This window comes from Gouania willdenowi, chromosome 19 (genome assembly GCF_900634775.1).
Source record: "Gouania willdenowi chromosome 19, fGouWil2.1, whole genome shotgun sequence".
Taxonomy (NCBI): Eukaryota; Metazoa; Chordata; class Actinopteri; order Blenniiformes; family Gobiesocidae; genus Gouania; species Gouania willdenowi.
The window spans coordinates 26,346,690-26,372,860 of NC_041062.1; the positions used below are offsets into that span (position 1 = coordinate 26,346,690).

Sequence of the window (26,171 nt, forward strand, 5' to 3'; positions counted from 1 at the left end):
TGTGGAGACAAACAGGAAGTACACAATATCATTACATACAGTATGTTCATTAATGCTTTGTATTATTATTTTTGTTATGACTAAAGAAATATGTCTTCATGACAGATTCCTTAAGTTCAACATTGTTTACTGGCCTGTTTTTCTGATGATCATTTTGATTAATAACTGTTGCATTCAGGGTGTGTTCAGTGTATGTTGTGTTGGTGTTTGCTTTCCAACAAAAAAGCATATTTTTTCTAGAACATGTCTGGTCAATATGTATTTTTCATTGGTAAAAATCACAAAAAAAGCCTGTGAAATCCTGGAGGGACTGGCTAACGTTATTGGAGGATAAAACCACAGTGTGTGCTCTGGCCTTTCTCATCCAGTGAGAAAACTTAGCTGTCAAATCAAACTCATTTCTGTGTAAAATTGCGAACAGTTTATTTTAAATGTCACTGAGCTGCTGCTAAGACTGCTGTAACAAATACATGCTGCACAGTAAATCTGTTTTTAAAATGACCTTAAAGAGTTGGAACAATGATACCAAATAAATAAACTACTGTGTCTGCTGTACTTTTTCTTCTTCGAGCTTTAAAACACTCTACGCCTAATGTATATAACGATAAAACAGATGATGTCATAAGCTTATTCTGAAGTCCTCAGTCTCTTCTGTTAGACGGAGACAACTAAACACAATCCATCTTCATTTTATCCACTGGGACCTTGGACTTGACCTCGTAAATTAAAAATATTTCTGATTAAGTCCAAAACAAACATTTAGGGTGCATTAACCAGGGTTGGGGTCAATTCATTACAAATATGACATAATTATAATTTGACTTGGAAACATCCGTTGCTGTGGGAACCATAATTGAATTGTAACTGAGTTCTGATATGTTACTTGGGAATTAGAATTGTCGTGAAAATTCTATAAACAGTCAATTACAATTTTAACACCAACCTGGTGAACCATGTGTTACGGCTGGTGCCGTATTGTGTTTACGGTGTTGGTGGAGGAGTGAGAGCTCTTCCACAATTTAATATCTATCCCAATGAGCAGGACAGCAGGGAGTGGCCATCACCAAGGATGCTGATTGGTTCTCCCCAGGGTGTGGCCCTACATAAGGACTGTCTACCCCAGAAGCTGGTGGAGAGCAGTGGTGGCTGTGACTCTCCCTTCCTTGCTGTCCACCAAGTGTGTATCTGGCTGTGTGAAGTGTGTGTGTGTGTATTCAGTGTTCCTGGTTTAACCAGCGTTTTAGTTTGAACTGTACCTGGAATTATTGTTTATATTTTGTAAAGAAGCTGTAGGGGTGAGCTGCCATTTCATTTCCTGTTTTCTAGTGTTTTTGTGTATAGGCTTAATATAGGAGTTTATTTATTATTTTGGCCTTGGTTCACCCTGACGTTTATGCTTCTGTTTTTGTGTTTAATTGTTGGGCAATAAATGACCTTTGCCTTATTCAACTCTCTGTGTTTCTTTTAAATGTGTTTGTTCCTACCCTAGACTAGGGACGTAACATATTTTTGGGGGCTTGTCCGGGATTCATCTGAAATAGTCTGTTTTTTTTTAATGTGTTTAAAGGTAATTCTTTATTGTAGTCGGGTAGAGCTTTTCATATTGTTGGCTGGCTGATTTTTCTCTTCTCCAGTTTGTGATGGAGGAGTTTAAAATGAATCCCTCATTAGATAAACTGGATAGGTGTAGCAAAGATGAGTTGATGTTTAATGCCAATTTTTGTGACATTCTTCTTCCGTTACATGGCACTAAGACAGAAATTAAGAGTTGTTTGACAAAGCAATTGATAGAAAAGGGTGTGGTGAAGACGCCGTCTCAGTTGACCAGCGCTTTGGGCGTAGAGGAGAAAGTGGGAGCGGAGACTGACACGTCAGCCTTACCGGCTGTCAGCGCTCGGGGTGTGGCCGGAGCAGAGGCTCCAGAGCGGGCGGCACTGCCACACACAGACCCGATCGCGCTGATCCAGGCAGGTGTGGACACGGAGGACTTAAAGTTGGCCCTCCACATACGTGAAGTGGAGACAAAAAATCATGAGGTTGAGCTCATGCGTCTCCGCCTGAGGATGATGGTGCTGGAAGTTCCTGTCCTGCGCACACCGCCTGTGAGTAACACGCCCCCTTCTCCTGCTGATCAATTCAACGTAAGCCGTCAGATCACCTTAGTGCCACAGTTTAGAGAGAGTGAGGTGGACAGTTATTTTAACGTTTGAGCGTATAGCAGCCACTTTGAACTGGCCGAGGGATGTGTGGTGTTTACTGCTCCAGTGTAAATTGGTGGGAAAAGCACAGGAAGTTTGTTCAGCCCTATCAATAGAGGAAAGTTTATCTTATGACGTGGTGAAAGCCACAGTGTTACGCACGTATGAGTTAGTGCCAGAAGCTTATAGGCAAAAGTTTCGTTCCTGTGAAAAATCAGCAAGCCAAACATATGTAGAGGAAAAATCTATTTTGCTCGATAAATGGTGCACAGCAAGCAAAGTTACAACACTTGAGCAGCTTCGTGAATTAACCCTGTTAGAGGACTTTAAATCGTGTTTGCCTGAAAAACTTGTGGTTTATTTAAATGAACAAAAGGTGGGAACGTTAGCAAACGCTGCTGTATTAGCAGATAAATTTGTTTTAACACATCGAGTTTCTTTTCCGTCGGTTCACCGTGAGCGTGTCACCTGCGCTGAGGTTAAAACTCCAAAGTTTACGCACAGAGGCCCACTGCGCTCCAACGCCGCTCCTGTCAGCAGCAGCAGCTATACTGACCATGTGTGCTTTTATTGTCATGATGCCCCGTTATTTTACGCAGAGAGCAATCAAAGAACAAAACAAAATCATCAACTCCAAAAAGCGTTGGTTTTGTGCGTCCTGCTCCATTGCAACCTACTGACACGTCATGCGTTAGTGACGCACGGCTGGACGCGAGTTATGATCCGTTCATAATAAAGGGAGCTGTTTCTCTAACGGGTAAAGGGAAAGATGAGGTGCCGATCAGTATTCTCCGTGATACTGGAGCTTCTCAGTCATTAATTGTACAGAGCGCTTTACCCTTTTCTGACAGCTCATACTGTGGCTCAGACGCACTGGTGTGGGGGGTGCAAATGAGCACTTTGCGCGCCCCGCTCCATTCAATATGTTTGAGTTCCTCTCTAGTGTCTGGACGAGTGCGTGTAGGAGTGCGGGAACGATTACCAGTCCAGGGGGTGTCCATGATATTGGGGAATGATCTGGCGGGTGAGCGTGTGTTTCCTGTTGTGGAAGTGATTAATAATCCCGGAGTTGGTTTGATAACTGCAGAAAAAAATAACGTGTTTCCTGTTTGTGCTGTAACCCGTGCACAAGCTAGAAAATGTAAAGGTATAGATTTGTCTGATTCATTTCTGTCAAATGATCATCAGGACCAGATGAGTGAAAAATTTGACTCTGATGATAATCCAGCAAAACCTAATGACAGTCTGATACCCAGTGTGGCAGATTTGAAGTTTGAGGTGGATCAAAGTTCTTTTGTAGCCGCTCAAAAAACAGACCCAACCCTGTCTGCTTGTTTAGAAGCTGCAGTCACCGCTCAAACCAATTCTGAAAATGTGTACAGTTTGGAGAACGGTGTCCTTATGTGCCATTGGTTTCCTCCTGCAACTGGTAATTTAGAGTGGAATGTGGTGAAACAAGTGGTGGTTCCACAACCGTTCCGTTACCAGGTGCTTAGTTTAGCTCACGATGGTCTTGCTGGACATTTAGGAATTAAGAAAACCTATTACAGAGTCCTTCGCTGTTTTTTTTGGCCTGGACTAAAATCTGATGTGGGAATATTCTGTCGCTCATGTCACGTGTGTCAATTAAGTGGAAAACCTAATCAGACAATTCCTCCAGCACCATTGCATCCAATCCCAGCTTTAGGTGAACCTTTTGAAAACGTTGTATTAGACTGTGTGGGTCCCCTCCCAAAAACAAAGTGTGGTAACCAATACATGGTAACTCTAATGTGTAGTGCAACTCGTTACCCAGAAGCCATCCCTCTACGCACCATAAAAGCTAGGACTGTGATTAAAGCACTGCTAAAATTCTTCTCAACCTTTGGGCTTCCACGGTCTGTACAAACGGACCAGGGAAGTAATTTTACTTCCAAAGTGTTCTCCCAGGTCCTTGCTTCATTGTCAATTGAGCATGTTAAATCTAGCGCTTTCCACCCTCAATCCCAGGGGGCGCTGGAGCGGTTCCACCAGACGTTAAAGTCTATGCTGCGAAAATACTGTCTGGAGCAGCGTAGGGATTGGGATGAAGGGTTGCCTTTCCTCCTCATGGCTGTGCGTGAGAGTGTTCAGGAGTCAACTGGTTTTAGCCCAGCTGACTTAGTGTTTGGTCACACCGTGCGTGGACCACTACAGTTGTTAAAAGAAAAAGTTCTGGAAGAAGTTCATCGTCCTATGTGTAATGTGCTGGATTTGGTTTCTAAGGTAAGGGAGAGGTTGCACAATGCTTGTCAGATTGCAAGTAATTCGTTGGCTGCATCCCAACAGGGGATGAAGCGTAGATATGATTGTAAAGCTGTTAAAAGACAGTTTAGTGCTGGTGATAAAGTTCTGGTTCTGCTTCTGATTCCGAGTGGTGCACTTCAGGGAAAATTTTGTGGGCCTTATAATGTTGAGAAACAGTTAAGTGAGACGGACTATGTGATTGGCACCCCTGATAGAATGAGGAAGTCGAGAGTTTGTCATGTAAACATGATAAAAAAATATGTCCCGAGAAGTGATCTTTCAAAACCACCTGCTGTGGCCGTGGTAGTCTCTGTGTCGACTTCGCGAGAGACAGAGGGTAGTGAGAATTGTACCGATTTTCCTTTAAAAGATTCACCCAGTTCATCTCGTTTGGAGAACTCTACAATCATGAGTGACATGCAAACGTATCTAAGTCATTTAGAGAGCACTTTTCAGACAGATAGTATAAATTTAACTCTGGATAATCCCACGTTGTTTTCAGACACTCCAACCCGTACCACTGTGTTGTCACATGACATAGACACTGGTAAAAGTCCCCCCATTAAACAGGCGGCTTACCGTGTAAACCCAACCAAACGTGCTCTTATGAAAGAGGAGATGAAATATCTGTTGGAGAATAACCTTGCTGTTCGAAGTTGTAGTGCTTGGAGTTCACCTTGTTTGCTGGTTCCCAAACCGGATGGAACTAATAGATTCTGTACTGACTACAGTTAACAATGTCACCAAAGCTGATTCGTTCCCCTACCCCGGATCGATGATTGTGTAGACCGAGTTGGATCTGCAAAATTTGTGACAAAACTTGATTTATTGAAAGGATACTGGCACGTTCCTTTGACCTCCCATGCTTTTGAAGTTTCTGCTTTTGTTACCCCAGATGGTTTTTTCCAGTATACAGTGATGCCCTTTGGTCTTCGAAATGCTCCTGCCACGTTTCAGCGGCTGATGAATATGGTGCTTGCTGAGGTAAGCAACTGCGAAGTGTATATAGATGATGTTGTGTATTCTGACACCTGGACTGAGCATTTACACACATTGAGACTGGTTTTTAGCAAACTAAAGGAGGTCAATCTGACCTTAAACTTAGCAAAGTGTGAGTTTGGTAAAGCGACTATCACCTATCTAGGTAGGAGGGCAGGTCAGGGACAGGTGCGGCCTATAACTGCTAAGATTCAGGTTATCATTGAGTACCCTGCGCCACAGACCAGGCGAGAAAGCCGTCGATTTTTAGGAATGGCTGGTTACTATCGCAGCTTTTGTAAAAACTTTGCGGAAGTGGTTGCCCCTCTAACGAGTTTAACCAGTGTAAAAAAAGAGTTCATTTGGAGTGAAGAGTTCCAACATGCTTTTACTGCCTGTAAAGCACTTCTGTGTAGTAGCCCTGTTCTGTCTGCCCCTGAAGTGTTACGCCCATTTCAGCTGGAGGTGGATGCAAGTGCAAATGGTGCTGGAGCGGTTTTGTTTCAGGAGGATGGGGATGGAGTTAATCACCCGGTGTGCTATTTTTCAAAGACGTTCAGTGGAGCTCAGGTAAACTATAGCACAATAGAGAAAGAAGCTCTAAGCCTTCTTCTAGCTCTGCAGTTTTTTGAAGTTTACGTCGGGTCCTCAGTTATTCCAATAAAAGTATACACTGATCACAATCCACTTGTTCCCTTTCAGTCGATTCACTCGGTACAACACATATAGTATGGGATATCACGCCCCCGCGTGGCCTACTGAAGAAAACCTCTAATCACGCCTTTAAGGCAGATGATCTGTGATGACGTAAATGAGGCTCCGCCTGCCTCATAAATACGCTGTCATCACAGTCATCCTTCAGTTCTTACGCTCTTCACCTCGCTAAGAACACCTCTACCGAGTGGAGCTAACAAGCTGCTGCTAGTTAGCTCTGTCTCTGCCTTGGCTACTGCCTACTTAGAATTAGTTTAACTGCTCCTGTTGGTGTTAGCAGCTACTGCTGCTGCCCGCGGAGCGCTAGTTCTATTAACAAGCTTCGGTGTATCAAAATGAGCACGAAGGCTAACGCAAGGAAGAAGTCTTCTGTTCGCCCCTGTCCTCAGGGGTGCGGCTTCTCCTTACACGATAAGGACCAGCACGAAGCATGTCCCGTCTGCCTGGGAATAGTCCACGCCAGGAGAGCGTTGACACAGCCCGAGTCCTGTGCGTTTTGTCGCCAGCTTCGGCGTTCAACCTTGGAAAGGCGGGTCACTTTCGTGGAGAAGGTTCTGGGAAAAGCTGCGGTCGCACGGCATGACCCTCTCCTATCCGAGTCTAGGGACCCGGCTTCGTCCGAGTCTGCCCATGTTCCCGGATTTTATCTCGGAGTTGACATCAACATGGAACAAACCACTGTCTACCCGCGTCACGGTGCCCGGCTATGGACAGTTTTTGGATTTGGATGGAGCGGAAAAGGCTGGCTTAGTCAACCCTCCACCTATGGAGCCTTCTCTGGCTGCGTATCTGGCGCTTTCTCACAACCATGGCGTGAGCGGCCCCACATCGCTTCCTTCCAAGCACTGTAGATTTTCCTCCTCGCAGCTGGATAAAATCTACAGAGCACAGGCAGGCACCGCTCGTGCACTGAGCTCTGTCACCATGCTGCAGACCTATCAGGCTATGCGGCTGGCTGAGCTCAGTTCGCTGCTTCCCCCCGACAGCTCTCTGGCTCCTCTTCTTAACGAGGTGAGGGTCGCCACGGATTATATCCTCCGGGTGTCCCGCTGTGCAGCGCTCTCCCTCGGCAGAGGAATGGCGTCTACCGTGGTGTCACAGAGACACCTGTGGCTGACTCTATCGGATGTTCCAGAGAGAGACCGGGCCGTTTATTTGGACGAGCCGGTATCTCCCATGGGTTTGTTCGGGCAATCTCTTGACGCCATTCAGGCACGTTTTGAGTTAGGGAAGAAACAAGCTGAAGCCCTGCGCAGCATCATACCCAGGCGTGACGCTAAGCCCAAACAAGCGGCAGGTGCACGCAGGCCTGCAGCGCCACCTCCGCCGCCCTACAAGAAGGCTACACCTCCGTCAGGTTTCGGACAACCGGGGAAGGTGCAGCCTCCTGCGCCGCAGGTTCCTCGTCATGCTCCACACCACTCGGCTTGGAGCAAAGGTCCGCCGCAGGGCTTCCAAAAGGGCCCAGCGCATAGGCGGAAGAAGCCACACACCTCCTAGCAGTGGGACTGAGTGGAGAGGGACTGAAGCAGCAGGGAGACGCTGCTGTCCATATTTTGTTGCCGCCGAAAAGGCGCCGGCCGAGTTCTGTTCAGGGGCCCAATCCCAAAAGGCATTGTTCTCTCCTAACACAGTCTCCCAAGCACAATCCCCCCATGCACACAAATGCACATCTGTTACCTCTGTTTATAAACCCCAGTTCGGGGGTGTTGAATGTTTCTCAGGTTACTGTAAAGTTTTGCAATGTTCGTCACTTTCTTGGTGCCCCTTTAAAGGTTCACTCTGTGCCTACTGCAAATATGCCCATGTGGCACTCAATAAAAAGTGCATTTTGTATAAAAAAACAAAGAAAAACAACACAAGCTCCAACTCATGTAAACCTGGTCGGTCATGTGAGGCTGCTACCCCCCAGCACGCTAGAGGGCAGCAGCACTCCACCCACAGTGCTACAGGTCAGTCCGCTCGCTGCCCACCTTCCCAGGTGGCGCGCATGCGCACTCACCCCTTGGGTAGAGAGGACCGTTGCTATGGGTTACCGGTTACAGTTCCGGGTCAGACCTCCACGCTTCACTTCTGTAATAAACACAGTGGTAAAGAAGGAGGCTGCAGCTGTAATGAGGGAGGAAATACACACGCTTTTGAGCAAGAAAGCGGTGAGAGTGGTGCCCACTTCGGAGATGAAAAGAGGTTGGTACAGCCGTTATTTCATTATTCCGAAGAAAGGGGGGGGACTCCGTCCTATATTAGACCTGCGAGTGTTGAACAGGTATCTGCGGACGTACAGGTTCAAGATGCTAACACTCAGACAGCTACTGAGCGCTATCAATCCGGGGGATTGGTTCACAACTATAGATCTCACGGACGCTTATTTTCATGTGGCAATACACCCGGACCACAGGCAGTTTCTAAGGTTTGCATTCGAAGGTGTAGCCTACGAATACCTTGTGCTTCCGTTCGGTTTGTCGCTCGCCCCTCGCACCTTTACCAAGTGTGTCGAGGCGGCGTTAGCTCCTCTGCGGGAGAAAGGCGTGCGTGTCTTAGCCTATCTGGACGACTGGGCTCTGTTAGCGAGTTCGAGAGAGCAGTCAGCAGCAGATCTGTCTCTTGTTCTGTCCCATATCTGAGCTCTGGGCTTTTCAGTGAACATGAAAAAGAGCTCGCTGACCCCGAGTCAGCAGTTTTCTTTCCTCGGTCTGGAGATATGCTCTTTAACCGGCCGAGCGCGTCTGTCGGAGGGCAGGGTGGCCGCGTTTCACCGCTGCCTCGCTCAGTTTCAACTGGGACGCAAACTACGTTTCCGATTGGTCCTGCAGCTTTTGGGCATGATGGCGTCTATGATTGCTGTAGTGCCGCTCGGACTGTTAAAGATGCGCGCTTTTCAGCGCTGGTCTCGCTCACACCGGCTGTGTCCACAGCGTCACCTCCAGCGGATGTTGATAATAACTCCGTCTTGTATGATGGCTCTCCACCCTTGGAGGGATCCCGGGTTACTAAGCCAGGGCTCCCCGGTAGGGAGGGTGTGCTTTCGCAAAGTGGTGACCACAGATGCCTCCCTGATGGGATGGGGGGCTCTGTGCAACGGAGCAGCAGTGAGAGGACTCTGGACCTCAGTACAGAGCAGGCTTCACATAAATTATCTGGAGCTGCTGGCAGCTTTCTTGGCCCTGAAGTATTTTCGCTCTGTGCTATCAGACCAACATGTTCTGATCAGGACGGACAACACTACAGTGGTCTCGTACATAAACAGGCAAGGGGGTACACGATCACTTCCCCTGCTAAAACTGACTCACTCTCTGTTGATGTGGGGCAGTGTTCATTTTCTGTCTCTGAGAGCCACTCATGTTCCAGGACGCCTGAACCTGGGTGCAGACCTTCTCTCCAGAGGGGGTCCCCTTGTGAGAGAGTGGAGATTACACCCTTTGGTAGTGGCTCAGATATGGGTTCGATTTGGCAGGGCGGAGGTGGACCTCTTTGCTTCCAGGGCAAACGCCCACTGCCCCCTGTTCTTTTCCATAACAGACCACAATGCACCTCTGGGTATGGATGCGCTAGCGCACCCATGGCCCAACATGCTCCTGTATGCGTTTCCCCCAGTAGAAATGATACTGCCTGTGTTGGAGAGAGTGCGTCGTCAGGGTCTGTCCCTGATTCTGGTGGCCCCTCGGTGGCCTGCGAAATCATGGTATGCCGAGATAATCAATCTACTGGCAGCGGAGCCGTGGCAGCTTCCTCTACGCAGGGACCTCCTTTCGCAGGCAGGTGGAGAAGTGGTTCATCCACGTCCGGAATTGTGGCAGCTACGTGCCTACTTGTTGAACGGTCAAATTTAATGGCTCAGGGTCTGCCCCCAAGTGTGGTGGCAACGATCCAGAGTGCTAGGGCATCATCCACTCGTGGCTTATATGCTTATAAATGGCGAGCATTCGAGCAATGGTGTCAGGACCGAGATGTACTCCCATTTCAGTGTTCGATTGTGGAGATTTTGACTTTTCTTCAGGAATTGTTGGATAAAGGTCTGTCCTTTTCCACTATTAAGGTTTATTTGGCGGCTATATCTGCCTGCCATGTTGGTTTCAATGGAGTGACGCCAGGTGCGCATCCGCTGGCCATGCGTTTTTTAAAGGGAATTCGCCGGCTGAGGCCTGTGGTGAAATCCATCATCCCCTCATGGGATTTAACTGTAGTGCTGGATGCTCTCTGTGGCCCCCCTTTTGAGCCTATGGAGTCAGCAGATATGAAATTTCTGTCATATAAGACTGCACTACTTCTCGCTTTGACCTCCGCTAAGCGAGTGGGCGATCTTCATGCTTTATCAGTGCATCCTTCTTGTACCCAGTTCACTTCAGATGGTTCTAAGGTCACATTACGCCCAAACATGGCATATGTGCCTAAGATCATCCCTTCAGCTCATAGCTCCATGATTTTTGAGCTAATTAGTTTTTGCCCTCCTCCTTTTGCATCTGAGGAACAAAGGAGGTTACATTCCTTGTGTCCTGTACGTGCTCTACGTGAATACATAGACCGCACTAGGAGTGTGCGTTTATGTGACCAGCTGTTTGTGTGTTTTGCTAATCCAGCAAAGGGTAAAGCCCTGTCTAAACAGCGGCTTTCTCACTGGATTGTGGAGGCTATCTCCCTGGCCTACAACAGCAGGGGTCTTCAGTTACCTCAGGGTGTAAGAGCACATTCGACCAAGGGCGTATGTACATCGTGGGCTTTGTTTAGGGGGGTATCTTTGAGTGACATCTGTCGTGCTGCCAGTTGGTCATCACCACACACTTTTGTTCGGTTTTACCGTCTGGATGTAACGGCCCCTTCGGTGGCCCATTCGGTTCTTTCCACTGGGTCTAGCATGCACTAGAGGTGCTGGAGGTTGGCTTCCGGTTCATAGCTGCTCTGCGGGGCGTGTATACATGTCCCATACTATATGTGTTGTACCGAGTGAATCGACTGAAAGGGAACGAAATGTTATGTCTATAACTTCTGTTCCCTGAAGGAGAGGAACGAGGTACAACACTTCTTTGCCCCGCTACACAGATGGGCTCGGTGAAGAGCGGCTACTGAACTGAAGGATGACTGTGATGACAGCGTATTTATGAGGCAGGCGGAGCCTCATTTACGTCATCACAGATCATCTGCCTTAAAGGCGTGATTAGAGGTTTTCTTCAGTAGGCCACGCGGGGGCGTGATATCCCATACTATATGTGTTGTACCTCGTTCCTCTCCTTCAGGGAACAGAAGTTATAGACATAACATTTCGTTTTCCTACATCAGATGCAAAACTCAAATCAAAGATTAATGCGATGGTCACTACTCATTCAAGATTTTAATTTGGAAATAAAACACAAGAAGGGGAGTGAAAATATTTTTGCTGATGGATTGTCCCGAGCTTAATTTTGCATTATGTTAAATCAAACTTGAGAAGTTTGTTTTCTTTGGTTGGGGAATGTTACGGCTGGTGCCTTATTGTGTTTACGGTGTTGGTGGAGGAGTGAGAGCTCTTCCACAATTTAATATCTATCCCAATGAGCAGGACAGCAGGGAGTGGCCATCACCAAGGATGCTGATTGGTTCTCCCCAGGGTGTGGCCCTACATAAGGACTGTCTACCCCAGAAGCTGGTGGAGAGCAGTAATGGCTGTGACTCTCCCTTGCTTGCTGTCCACCAAGAGTGTATCTGGCTGTGGGAAGTGTGTGTGTGTGTATTCAGTGTTCCTGGTTTAACCAGCGTTTTAGTTTGAACTGTACCTGGAATTATTGTTTATAATTTTTAAAGAAGCTGTAGGGGTGAGCTGCCATTTCATTTCCTGTTTTCTAGTGTTTTTGTGTATAGGCTTAATATAGGAGTTTATTTATTATTTTGGCCTTGGTTCACCCTGACGTTTATGTTTCTGTTTTTGTGTTTAATTGTTGGGCAATAAATGACCTTTGCCTTATTCAACTCTCTGTGTTTCTTTGAAATGTGTTTGTTCCTACCCTAGACTAGGGACGGAACACCATGATACAGTTTTATGTTTGACACATAAGTAGATAATAACAATTACTATTATTATCACCTCCAGTATCTAGTTACAGTAACTGGTTAGCTCATGGGTCAGAAATTGTTCTCTGAACTTAAACCCAAATAAACCAAGGAGATCAAATGATCAGCTGTTCTCCAACCATTCACACCCAGTCCACCATTAAACCATTCACACCCAGTCCACCATTAAACCATTCAGACCCAGTCACCATTAAACCATTCACACCCAGTCACCACTAAACCATTCACACCCAGTCACCACTAAACCATTCACACCCAGTCCACCATTAAACCATTCACACCCAGTCCACCATTAAACCATTCAGACCCAGTCACCATTAAACCATTCACACCCAGTCACCACTAAACCATTCACACCCAGTCACCACTAAACCATTCACACCCAGTCACCATTAAACCATTCACACCCAGTCCACCATTAAACCATTCAGACCCAGTCACCATTAAACCATTCACACCCAGTCACCATTAAACCAGAGGGAAAACCAACTAAAACTATTCCCAGACGTGGTAAAACTGCGAACCTTCAAAACTCCAGTAAAAGTATAAATACTTGAATAAATAATGACTGTGGTAAAAGTAAAAGTACTGAAGTTACTTGAGTAAAAGTAAAAAAGTAAAACAAATGTCCCTTCAATAATTAGACAGGGTTTCAAAACCAGAAAATTCCATATATTTCATTTTTCTAAGAACTTGTAGAAAAGTGGTACATGGAAATAAGTTCAATCTGTTACCTTTGAACAGCTGGAGAATTTCATACTTATTATAGATAAATATTATAAAGAAAATGTTTAAAGAAAAAATGCAAATTCTCAATTAAACCCAGAGCAGTTTTGAGTTTAACATTTTTAAAAACTTGAAAATATTAACCATAAAATTAAGGGACTTGTCTAACAGAACAAAACTCAAACTACCTAAATTTTGAGTCTTTTTACGTTGTGACGTCATCTTCGAATGTCTTAAAAGTAAAAAAAAAAAAGTAAAAAGTAAAAAATAAGGAGTAAAAGTACAAAGTTTCCCAAAAACTAAATCCTCAAGTAAAGTACAGATACCAGAGGAGAAATACTTAAAGGTGCAGTCCGTAACTTGTCATATTTACTAAAGCTGTCACTATGTAAGGACAGCCTTACATGAAACTAGTGGTTTGTGTGAAAAAAACAGGCTCATTGAGCCCCGCCTACTGCTGATTGCCAGAATGCACCACGACCGAGCAAAAAGAACCGATCAGAGCCAGAATTGTGTTTGGTAAACGTCTGACCACTGTTGATCACAGGCCCCGCCCCCATCCGCTCGGTCAAGCATCTCCGAAAGCCGATACCTGGGACCAGGCTTGTTTGATCCGCAAAAATAAGAAGGGGTCAAAGTCAACATTTCAGCTCATACGAGCACTTTTATTTACACCAGTTGATTGGAAGTGTGTGTGATCACAGTAGCGTGACCTGCCGTGGCCCAAACACACTAATGCTCACAGGTCGTGTGTCGTGGAGATCAGTCTTTTTACAGTCTATGGTCCAGAGGAGTAGAAAAAAGACTTGGCAACTGTTCTGCTTGAAAGGTAATTACAGCTGCTTGACTTGCATTATGTTTGATTTGTAATTGTTACACTAGAACTACGTAGTGCATGCATTGTGTTTGTGTGTGCGCTGCCCTCGCAGCAGCCTCCGTGTTCTAGGCTTTTTTGGGCTGCTGCTGCAGATAGATTGGTGGGCGAGTGTGCACATTGAGTGGGAGAGAGAGAGAGTAGCCTGGTGGGAAAGACCGCTGCAGTAATATCATTTTAACAGTGCATGTTATATTACTCCTGTGATGTTGTAGTCGGGCTAGCGTTAGCTTGTTAGCTCCTCTGGGGGAGGGACTTTGGAGGCAGGGCAGGAGAGGGAGGGATCTGAAAATTGTACTTTGATGCTAAGTCCTCTCTCTCCTCCAACTTGCAGACTGCACCTTTAAGTAGGCCTTTTGAAACGCTGTGTTCACACTAATTAGAAAGAAAAAACCCTCGTCTCTTTGCATGTGTAATGTGTGTGTATGCATGTATGGGGTAAAAATAACCAATATTTTTTAAGTGATGGTTGTGTTGTGACTGTTTTCAGGTAAAAGGTAAAACTTCTCCTGCTATCAGTGATTTTCTTGCAGTTGCTGCTAAAGTGCTTCTTCACAGGTGAGCGTCACTGTTTATCTGTCACACAGCAGCTCTGCTCATTTCTCAGCTTCACTTTTCTGCCTGTGTCAGGACACGTCTCACATCTCTGAGTTAAATGAAGAGCTTTGCTTTGCGTCTGTTTAGTTGTTTATATGCTTGTCTTTGTGTACCAGTTCATCATAGTGTAACTGTTGGCCATCAAATATGATCTGATAATAGAAAACACACTTTTCTGTTCTTATCTTATCTAATCTCTCACCTGACAAATCACATCTTTGTCAAATACCAAAGACGGACGTTAAAACTAAAGACATTAGCACGAGCACACACAAGATGTATACCACACCAATGCACGTAAATACATATATTATGATATCCCATGATTACAACAACAAATATAATAATAATAAAAATAATAATAATAATAATAGTCATCATTTCTAAGTAATTACATTTTATAACATAAAAAAATGTACAGATGTAACTGTAGTGGTGGTTTTAGTAAATACTATTAACAAATATGATGTTTGATTAACTTTTGTTAAAATGATTATGTTTGGACTGGCGCTCTGTCCAGGGTGTACCCCCACCTGACCCCAGGGTTTGGGGACAATAACATTTTTAAATCATGTTCAAATACAACTCCATTCTGATTACAGTGACCAGCATTTTTTCCAATTACAATTTAAATGACAAGTATTTTTCCCCTGAAAGTCAATTACAATTACATTCTCAATTACTGGTCATTGCCCGATCCCTTCAGATCTGTGAAGATAAGCAGGTCTGGTCCTGGTCAGTAGATGATGGAGACCACTGAGTGTCACAGTGGGTGGCAGTCACCTCAGTGGTATCTGTCATTGTGTCCTTGGGCAAGGCACTTCACCCACATTGTCTAGTATGAATGTAGTGTGTGAGTGAGTGTTGGTGGTGGGAGGGGCCTATGGTTCACTATGGCAGCCTAACTTCCATCAGTCTGCCCCAGGGCAGCTGTGGCTACAACAGTAGCTTACCACCACTAAGTGTGGCGTGAAAGAATAATCCCTTAATTATGTAAACGTGACTTTGAGTGTCTATAATAAAGCTCTATGTAAAATTGATGCATTATTAAAGCTATAATTCAATTAATCAAAATTACTGAGCCTTAATAAATATTTACCCTCCTAAAATGTGTGTTAGCTTTCTGTTAGCATCTCTAATGCTAATGGGTCAGTTTGACCCATGTCTATAATCAGCAGTAAAATACACTAATAAATATGATCTATCATTGGTTACCTTGTTAGGATTCCTAATCAATTATAATATATTCATATTTATGGTGTGGACGTCTGAGCCTTTTTACTGTAAATAAACCCATAGATTTATATTTGTTTTAATGGTAAAATGATCCTGAAGAGAATAAAAGATATTTTAATAATTATTAACTACGTATGTAACATGATTTACCAGGTTTGCTTTAATTACAATGTAAATGACAATTTTGACATAATTTCTATGCCAATTACAATTGCAGTATAATTATGTTGTAATTGTTATTGACTACTTACTAATGTATTGATGGATGGATGGATGGATGTATTTATAGATGGATGGATGGATGGATGGATGTATTGATAGAGGGATGGATGGATGATGTATTGATAGATGGATGGATGTATTGATGGATGGATGTATTAATAGATGGATGGATGGATGTATTGATAGATGATGGATGGATGGATGGATGGATGGATGGATGGATGGATGGATGGATGTTTTTATAGATGGATGGATAGATGTATGGATGTATTGATGGATGGATGGATGTATTGATGTATGGATGGATGGTGGATGGATGTATTGATGGATGGATGGATGGATGGATGGATGGATGTATTGATGGATGGATGTATGTATTGATGTATGGATGGATGGTGGATGGATGTATGTATTGATGGATGTATGGATGTATGATAGATGGATGATGTATTGATGTATGGATGTATGTATTGATGTATGGATGGATGGTGGATGGATGTATTGATGGATGGATGGATGTTTATATTGATGTATGGATGTATTGATGGATGGATGGATGGTGGATGGATGTATGTATGGATGTATGGATGTATTGATGGATGGATGGACGGATGGTGGATGGATGTATTGATGGATGGATGTATGTATTGATGTATGGATGGATGGTGGATGGATGTATTGATGGATGGATGGATGTATATATTGATGTATGGATGTATTGATGGATGGATGGATGGTGGATGGATGTATGTATGGATGTATGGATGTATTGATGGATGGATGGATGGATGTATTGATGGATGGATGGATGTATTGATGTATGGATGGATGGTGGATGGATGTATGTATTGATGTATGGATGTATTGATGGATGGATGGATATATTGATGGATGATGTATTTATAGATGGATGGTGGATGGATGCATGTATGGATGTATGGATGTATTGATGTATGGATGGATGATGAATGGATGGATGGATGGATGGATGTATTGATGGATGGATGGATGGTGGATGGATGTATTGATGGATGGATGGATGTTTATATTGATGTATGGATGTATTGATGGATGGATGGATGGTGGATGGATGTATGTATGGATGTATTGATGGATGGATGGACGGATGGTGGATGGATGTATTGATGGATGGATGTATGTATTGATGTATGGATGGATGGTGGATGGATGTATTGATGGATGGATGGATGTATATATTGATGTATGGATGTATTGATGGATGGATGGATGGTGGATGGATGTATGTATGGATGTATGGATGTATTGATGGATGGATGGATGGTGGATGGATGTATTGATGGATGGATGGATGTATTGATGTATGGATGGATGGTGGATGGATGTATGTATTGATGTATGGATGTATTGATGGATGGATGGATATATTGATGGATGATGTATTTATAGATGGATGGTGGATGGATGCATGTATGGATGTATGGATGTATTGATGTATGGATGGATGATGAATGGATGGATGGATGGATGGATGTATTGATGGATGTATGGATGGTGGATGGATGTATTGATGGATGGATGGATGTATGATGTATTGATGGATGGATGGATGTATGTATTGATGTATGTATGGATGGTGGATGGATGTATGTATTGATGTATGTATTGATGGATGTATTGATGGATGTATTGATAGATGGATGGATGTATGAATGGATGGTGGATGTATGTATGGATGGATGGTGGATGGATGTATTGATGGATGGATGTATGTATTGATGGATGGTGGATGTATGTATGTATTGATGTATGGATGTATTGATGGATGGATGGATATATTGATGGATGGATGGATGGATGTATTTATAGATGGATGGTGGATGGATGCATGTATGGATGAATGGATGTATTGATGTATGTATGGATGGATGGTGGATGTATGTATGGATGGATGGTGGATGGATGTATTGATGGATGGATGTATGTATTGATGTATGGATGGATGGTGGATGGATGTATGTATTGATGTATGGATGTATTGATGGATGGATGGATATATTGATGTATGGATGGATGATGTATGTATTGATGTATGGATGTATTGATGGATGGATGTATGTATTGATGTATGGATGTATTGATGGATGGATGGATATATTGATGTATGGATGGATGGATGGATGTATTGATGTATGGATGTATTGATGGATGTATGTATGTATTGATGTATGGATGTATTGATGGATGGATGTATGGATGGATGGATGTATGTATTGATGTATGGATGTATTGATGGATGGATGTATTGATGGATGGATGTATGTATTGATGTATGGATGTATTGATGGATGGATGTATGTATTGATGTATGGATGGATTGATGGATGGATGTATGTATTGATGTATGGATGGTGGATGGATGGATGTATGGATGAATGGATGTATTGATGTATGTATGGATGTATTGATGGATGGATGGATGTATGTATTGATGTATGGATGGTGGATGGATGGATGTATGGATGAATGGATGTATTGATGTATGTATGGATGAATGGTGGATGGATGTATGTATTGATGTATGGATGTATTGATGGATGGATGGATATATTGATGTATGGATGGATGGATGTATGTATTGATGTATGGATGGTGGATGGATGGATGTATGGATGAATGGATGTATTGATGTATGTATGGATGGATGGTGGATGGATGGATGGATGTATGTATGTATTGATGTATGGATGGTGGATGGATGGATGTATGGATGAATGGATGTATTGATGTATGTATGGATGGATGGTGGATGGATGTATGTATTGAGTCCCTTGTCTAATTTCCAGCATTAACTGTATAATCTACTTTCTATTAGTGCTGAGTCACTATTGTTGACGTGTCAGATGTGACGTGTTAAAATGTTATGACTCATCATTATGTGAGGATGATGATGATGATGAAGCTGTTTTACCTTCTCCTCCCGGGTGGTCCCTCCTCCCTCCCCGTCCCCCCCGTCTCTCGGCTGCATCTCCAACACGGTGCGGAAAAGCTTGTCCGAGGTCTGCGTGAGGAATCCGATCTCAGCGTTGGAATGAAGGCCGTACAGATACGGTGACTCAGCAGGTAGCGTGTCATCAATGTACTGCAACAGAACATGTGCTTTAGTGAGTCATTTTATGCATTTTTAATGTCATTTTGTGTGTTTTTCTTTTTTATTGTCAGTCTGTGAAACAAAACAGTAAAAATTGTCTCAGGTTTAAGACGAGATCAAGACCCTCAAACTATGGTTTGATGATGTTTGACTGTCTGAATCACTACATCTACATCAGTAGTGAGATAACTGACTGTACGCTATGTTGGGATCAGCTAAGTCAGGATTAATCAAACTCATTTTAGTTCAGGAGCCAAATATGAAGAAGTTTGATCTTAAATGAGCCACAGATTTTAGATGAAAAACCAGAAATTTCAACAATAATTTCACCACGTTTACACTTTGATGTATAAATGTTACATAAAGTATGTACAACATAGACAATATCCAGGACCTGTGAAAATGTAACTTTTAAATTGACATGATTTTGAGACTATTTTGAATTTAATTTAATTTAATTATGTGAAATAATTTGAAAATTGAGTCGTTTGAACAATTTCAGATTAAAAATGACAATGGGAAAATTCCAACCTACTTATTCTGGAGTTTCATTGACTTTGTGTATTTAGAAGTGCTACAGATCTACAACTGAATTATTTGGTCATTTTCACAATAATTAGTTTTTTTCTGTTGTTTTTCACTTTCTCCAGCGGCTGAATTTGATGGTCTAAACGGCCGGATTTGGCCCCCGGGCCTTAAGTTTGACACGTGTGAGCTAACTGAATATTTAGATGGATTCAGGACACTAAAAGCATGACACGTTATTTAGGAGTTATTATGTTAAATAACCCTTAAGTTATATTTATTAATAAGTTGTTATGATCTACACGTGTAGATGAACACGTTAAAGGTGATTTTCTACTGATGATGTCATGTTTATTCTAACATACAGATGTTTTCACACTGAACAGCTCTGATTACTTCCCAAGTTAACATTTTTTATTTCTGTTACTCATCTCCACTCAGGTGTTTTAGTTAAACGTGTGCTGATAAAGAGAATGCACCAATCAAAGGAGCAGCTTGTCCAGGGTTAAATTCTACTGACTGTCTGCTGCTAATGACCAGAAGAAGAGAAGGAACGTGTGACGTTTTCCATCTGCTGCTCCATAATGAACATGGATATGCTTTAAAGTTAGTGGAGATGAAAGAGGAAGAGGAAGAGGAAGAGGAAGAGGAAGAGGAAGAAGTTGCTTTTGTGAGGCACTTATTACAATAAAAGAAAAACTTCTTCTAATCATAAAGTAGGAATAAAAGTTCAGACACAAACGCTGTCCTTTGATACAGAGACACTTTGAAGTCGACTGCTTTGATCTGTCATAACTTTTACTGACGCTAACACACGTGGAAAAGTGTCGAGTCATTGTTTGTGACTCATTTATTATGGAAAAAGATTTTGTCCAACAAACAAAAACCTACTGTTCACACACACAGACACACACACACACACACACACACACACAGAGACACACCACGCACAGACACACACACACACACACACACACACACCACACACACACACACACACACACACACACACACACCACACACACACACATACACACACACACACACACACACACACAGATACACACACACACACCCACACACAGACACACGCACACGGCTGTCAATCAACGTCTGTGATAAATAACAATAGAGGTGAAGCATTAACCTGATAAACCCACAGCTGTCACTGCTCTTATCTTTAAAGCTCTAAAAGCAAATGTTTCTGTCAACATCATTTATAACACAGGTTCATACACACACACACACACATAAATATATATATATATACATTTATATATATCCCAGACAGCACACAAACGTGGTGCTAATGTAGGCCTATATAGTTCCATCACTTACTTTCTAACCCTTAGACATCGTAGAATAAAGCATATGTGAATCCTACAGATGAATAAATAAATGTGGTTATCACAGATTCATAGAACAATGGACCATCATTTTACTGACTTTATGGATGGACCCCAAAAATCTCCCCTTTATTCCCCCTTAGAGATGGTCCTGTCTCCACATGACTGTTCTTCAATGTTCATGTCTGTGTTCAACCACCTTCAGCTACAGTGGGGGTCCCTGCTCTATGGGACCTTTATTTTGGAGGGTCCCTGCTCTATGGGACCTTTATTTTGGAGAGTCCCCACTATCTGGGACCTTTATTTTGGAGAGTCCCCACTATCTGGGACCTTTATTTTGGAGGGTCCACGCTCTCTGGAACCTTTATTTTGGAGGGTCCCCGCTATCTGGGACCTTTATTTTGGAGAGTCCCCACTATCTGGGACCTTTATTTTGGAGGGTCCACGCTCTCTGGAACCTTTATTTTGGAGGGTCCCCGCTATCTGGGACCTTTATTTTGGAGAGTCCCCACTATCTGGGACCTTTATTTTGGAGGGTCCCCGCTCTCTGGGACCTTTATTTTGGAGAGTCCCCACTATCTGGGACCTTTATTTTGGAGAGTCCCCACTATCTGGGACCTTTATTTTGGAGGGTCCACGCTCTCTGGAACCTTTATTTTGGAGGGTCCCCGCTATCTGGGACCTTTATTTTGGAGAGTCCCCACTATCTGGGACCTTTATTTTGGAGGGTCCCCGCTCTCTGGGACCTTTATTTTGGAGGGTCCCCGCTCTCTAGGACCTTTATTTTGGAGGGTCCCCACTATCTAGGACCTTTATTTTGGAGGGTCCCCGCTCTCTAGGACCTTTATTTTGGAGGTGTGGGCCTGTAGAGGACTGCTGCAGGCTATAGATGATGTAATAGCACTGCTGTGTCTCTTACACTGAGCACCTCTGTGGTTTCTCTCAAGCACATAATACTTATGTTAATCAATGCAAATTGACTAAAAACAGAAAAGCACAAGAGTTGCTCACTTCATTTTCTAAGCAGTGGAAGCACATTAACCAAATCCCTCAGTTAAATATCAACGATATTTCTCTAACCTTTACTGTACCCACAATGCATCACTGCAGCTAACAAGAAAGATGTGTTTAAAAGATCAGATACAACTCAACTGTTATCAAGGCGGGGCCACAAACATGTGACTGATCTGAGGGTCACATGATCAACCAGAGCCTTCATAGAAGAAAGAACAAAGAGTTAAAGTTATTATTATGTTTTTGTTTCTGTTGCTTCTTTTTTTTGTATGTCGTGTGTTTTTTGGAGTCATTTTCTGCATTTTCAGTATATTTCTGTCATTTTGTGTATTCTTCTCTATATTTTGGGTTCTTTCAAATTATTTTGTGCATTTGTATTGTGTGTGTGTGTGTGTGTGTGTGTATTTTTCACTTGTGTGATTTCATTGTTAGTTTGTATAACTTCATTGTGATTTTGTGTGTTTTTGGAGACATTGTCATTTGTGTATTTTTGGGAGGGTTTTTGTGTTTTTGTTGCCAAGTAGTGTGTTCTTAGTATTCATTGTAAGTATTCTTGTGGTTGTTTTGTATCTTTTTTTATTTGTATTGTCATTTTGTGTATTTTTCCATCATGTTCCATGTTTTAGGAATCATTGTGTGTATTTCAATTGTCTTTGTGTTTTTTGGAGATTTTTTGTGTTTTTGTTGCCATGTTGTGCTTTTGGTAGTTATTTTACATACTCATGTTGTTGTTTTGTATCTTTTTTAGTCATTTTGTGTATTTTTATTGTTAGTCTGTTGGGATTTTGTGTGTTTTTGCATTGTCATTATTATCTTTTTGGAGATTTTTTGTGGCCCCCGTGCCACCATGTCTGGTTCAGACAGTATAGTTGAAGAAGAGGCCAATGATGCAATGCAGAGCTCATGCGACACCATTGATTGCTTTCAGTGTTTCCAGCCCTGAGAGGCTCTTTGTGCTTCTCTCAGTCCAATATTAAGAAAATAAATTCACTGTGAAAGTCACTGTGTGGAAAGTAGGAAGAAGTATGTGCTGTTGGTGTCTCAGATGACAGTGAGCTGCTCTTATGTTCATTGAGCTGGAACCAAATGTAACAAATGACACGTGGTGCATCAATGTGAATGTGTAAATGTACGTTATGTTAATGGGTCTCTGTAAGGAGAGGAGTAACTAGTGATCCCCTGATCTTTATTAACAGGGCTTTAATATATCTGCTTCATTTCAACAAAGCCTCACATCTGCTTTAAAACACCAGGGAGGAACATCTACAAACACATTTTAGCTTTGAAAACAGCCTTAACATGTTTTATACAACGTCAACACAAATAATACAAAGTCAGCTTTTAGGAATATTAGCAGGAAGTTACACAATCACAAATCACAAAGCCAACTGTCCACTAGAGCAGGAGTTGTGTGTGTTTGTCACACCACAGAAACATGTCAGTAACCACTGACACACATTTGAAAGATGAAACTAAATGGCTCAGTATAAAAAACAAGCACTTCTCTCTGCTCTGAGACGCTGGGGGTGTGTCAGTTAGAGGCGCTGGGCCACGCCCACACCTGTTAAGGTCACACCTCCGTGTACTAACCCTAACCCTATGGGAGAGAGCAGCTTCAGCAGCAGGGTGGGGTTTATGCTAATGATTTCTGACACGCCCATTAAATCCTGAACAGAAATTTGAAACACTGTCGGCTAAGGTCGGGGCAGAGGGGGGATCCGGCGTCGGGCGGAAGGCGGGTCGGCGGAGGGGGCCGGTTCTTGGCGGCCGGGGGGCGGTGTCTTTTTAGCCTCCTTAGAAGCAGTTTTAAATGTTTTGCTAGCCTTGGCCATGGCCAGGAGTCAATCAGGTGTAAAAATAGTAGCTAAAGCCTTAGCTTACCTCCATCAGTATATCAGAGCCTGTGGTCACGTGACTGGCGTAAAGTCATACGTTCTCCAGGTCACATGACCTGGTGAAAGACGTCTGTCTCTCTATTTGCAGAGGGAATCCACACTCAGCAGTGATACTGTCAGTGCTGTACATTAGTCTGAGGAATTATTTAAAATTACTCTTAGGTCACAAAGTGTGCTTTTAAAAAATACATTTATGACATATTTAATGTGTTTTGAAGAAAATGGCTGAATTTGCTTTCCATGGTGTTTAAACATTTTGGATCCAGACCCCGTACAGGGAGGGACCCCCTCAGAATCATTGAAACACTACATACCAAACTAATGATCTATTCTTTAAACTTTTGAACTGAAACATTTCAGAACGTTGCTAGCTGTACTAGCCTTAAACAAGCTAAACATACAGAAACAACTGTTACTATTCTTTCCACGTTTGCTTTTGTTATTTCTGTCTAATCTGTGACTCATCTGGTTTCATTTATTCTATATTACAAGTTTGGAGACTTTGAAAGCTGCTGTAAACCCAGTGGAAGAGCTTTATTGTTATTAACGTAGCTTTGAAAAGGTTAAATTCATGTTCCACATGAGTTACTAAGCATTTTGATTACAGTTGCATTAAAACTTCCTTTGATAGTTAAAGTTCACTAGAATCACACCTCATTGTTTTATTTATTAGCATTAAATGCATTTAGAGCTGCAGTTAACGGTTCATCTATTCATTCATTCATTACAGTCTTTATGTTTCTAGATCTGATTTAAATCATTTTTACATCTTTTTATTTTTAAATAGCTATGACTTAACTTAAGGCCTAATAAACATCACTGCCTAAATAAACACAACTAAGTGTTTTATCATATTTCACAAATAAACAGTAAACCAGATAAACTGATAAACTGCGTGAGACACTGGGAGGAAGTCGTCAGATACCTTTAAGAAACAATTTCAGCCCATTTTTGCTTATTTTTGCCATTTTTCTGCAACTCCACCAAACTCACCATATTTTAACCTATTTTCATCAATTTTTCTTGCCATATTTTTGATCCTTTGAATGCATTTTTTCTACATTTCTCCCATTTCTGACACTTTTACATCACATTTCAGTGTTTTTTCTGCATATTTTTCCCACTTTCAAGACATTTTCAGCTCTTATAAACCATTTCCACCACTTTTACATCTAACTTGAAAAGTGGGCGGGTTCAAACAAAAGGTGCTTTTGTCTCATATTCCTGTTTTGATCTGAAACCAAATGTCTTCAGTTTACAACAGAAACAAAGGAATTGATCTTGCCGTTCTAATACTTTTGGAGGAAATCTGTAAAGATCCATAGAACAATGGACCATCATTTTGCTGAGCCTGGTCTCTGGAACCTTTGTTTTGGGGGTCGTGGGTTGAAAAGCTTGAGAAGCACTGGTTTAGTGTACATACTGTATATATAGAGTTGTGTTAAAGTCACCTGGTGATAGCCATCATAGTCCATGTTTCCAGGTAAAGGAAAACCAGGAGCTAGACTCAGCTCCCCCTCCATCATCTCTGGTTTGATGAACTCCTCCAGGTACGTGCGGCACAGACGTCGGTCCCAGTCGTCTGTGATGTGACCCCCATACATGATCTCACCAAACAGGTAGCGCAGGTCATCATACGGCACCTGGACATCACGGATGCTTGGATCAGCTGGTACATATTGAAGCTAACATGTAGAGAGCTACCTTAGGGTTGGCCTCCAGGTAGTTGTAGAGGACGTTGATGGAGATGGTGAGGTCCCCAGTGTTAAAGGGGTACGACCGGTTCCAGCCCTGGGGTCCAAACTTCCTCCTCTCCGCCACCACAGCGTGAAAGTAGCACAGCGCGAACAGGATGCTCTTAAACTCGTGTTCCCGTGCACACATTTCTAAAGTGTCCTGGAGAGCAAAGCAACAATAAGCAGTGAGAGTTAGTTACAGATTGTTTTTATTCTGAATAACCCAGAAACACATACTGTACATCAGCCGCACCGTCTATTTAATACAGACCATCTCTGGCTATTTCCAGTTTTTCTTTATTTTATTTCTTGAAATATGCAACCAAACCCAAATTCAAACCAAACTATATTATTTGATGTACACGACCTTCATTGATATAAATCAAGGTATTTGAAGAACTTTGGAACACTTTATGACTAAAAACACCCAAAATATTCACTATTTTAGTGGCTTTTACAGAAACATGAGATGAGTTTCTCACCTGGTGATTAAAACTATGCTATAATTAATGAATTAATGGGTGTCATTCTAATGGTTTGAGTGGATAAAGTTTAAAAAGTGTTAGTGTAGGTGTCACAAATGTGCAAACTTGAACAAACGAGACATCCTCTCATGTTATACTGTACCTGTGGTTGTGGTATCTCTTTAATTACAGCCTTTTTGTAGCGTGGG

The 26,171-nt window shown here is 42.7% G+C and overlaps 1 protein-coding gene across 1 annotated transcript in view; it reads right to left on the reverse strand.

Moving 5' to 3' along the window:
* The window catches only part of dnah9 (dynein, axonemal, heavy chain 9), a 294,000-nt gene that overhangs the window by 18,433 nt on the left and 249,396 nt on the right, over positions 1 to 26,171 (reverse strand). Inside the window, 3 exon segments of the mRNA XM_028475526.1 lie at positions 18,803 to 18,973; positions 25,214 to 25,405; positions 25,467 to 25,658. Of these exon segments, the coding sequence (XP_028331327.1) occupies positions 18,803 to 18,973; positions 25,214 to 25,405; positions 25,467 to 25,658 (555 nt within the window).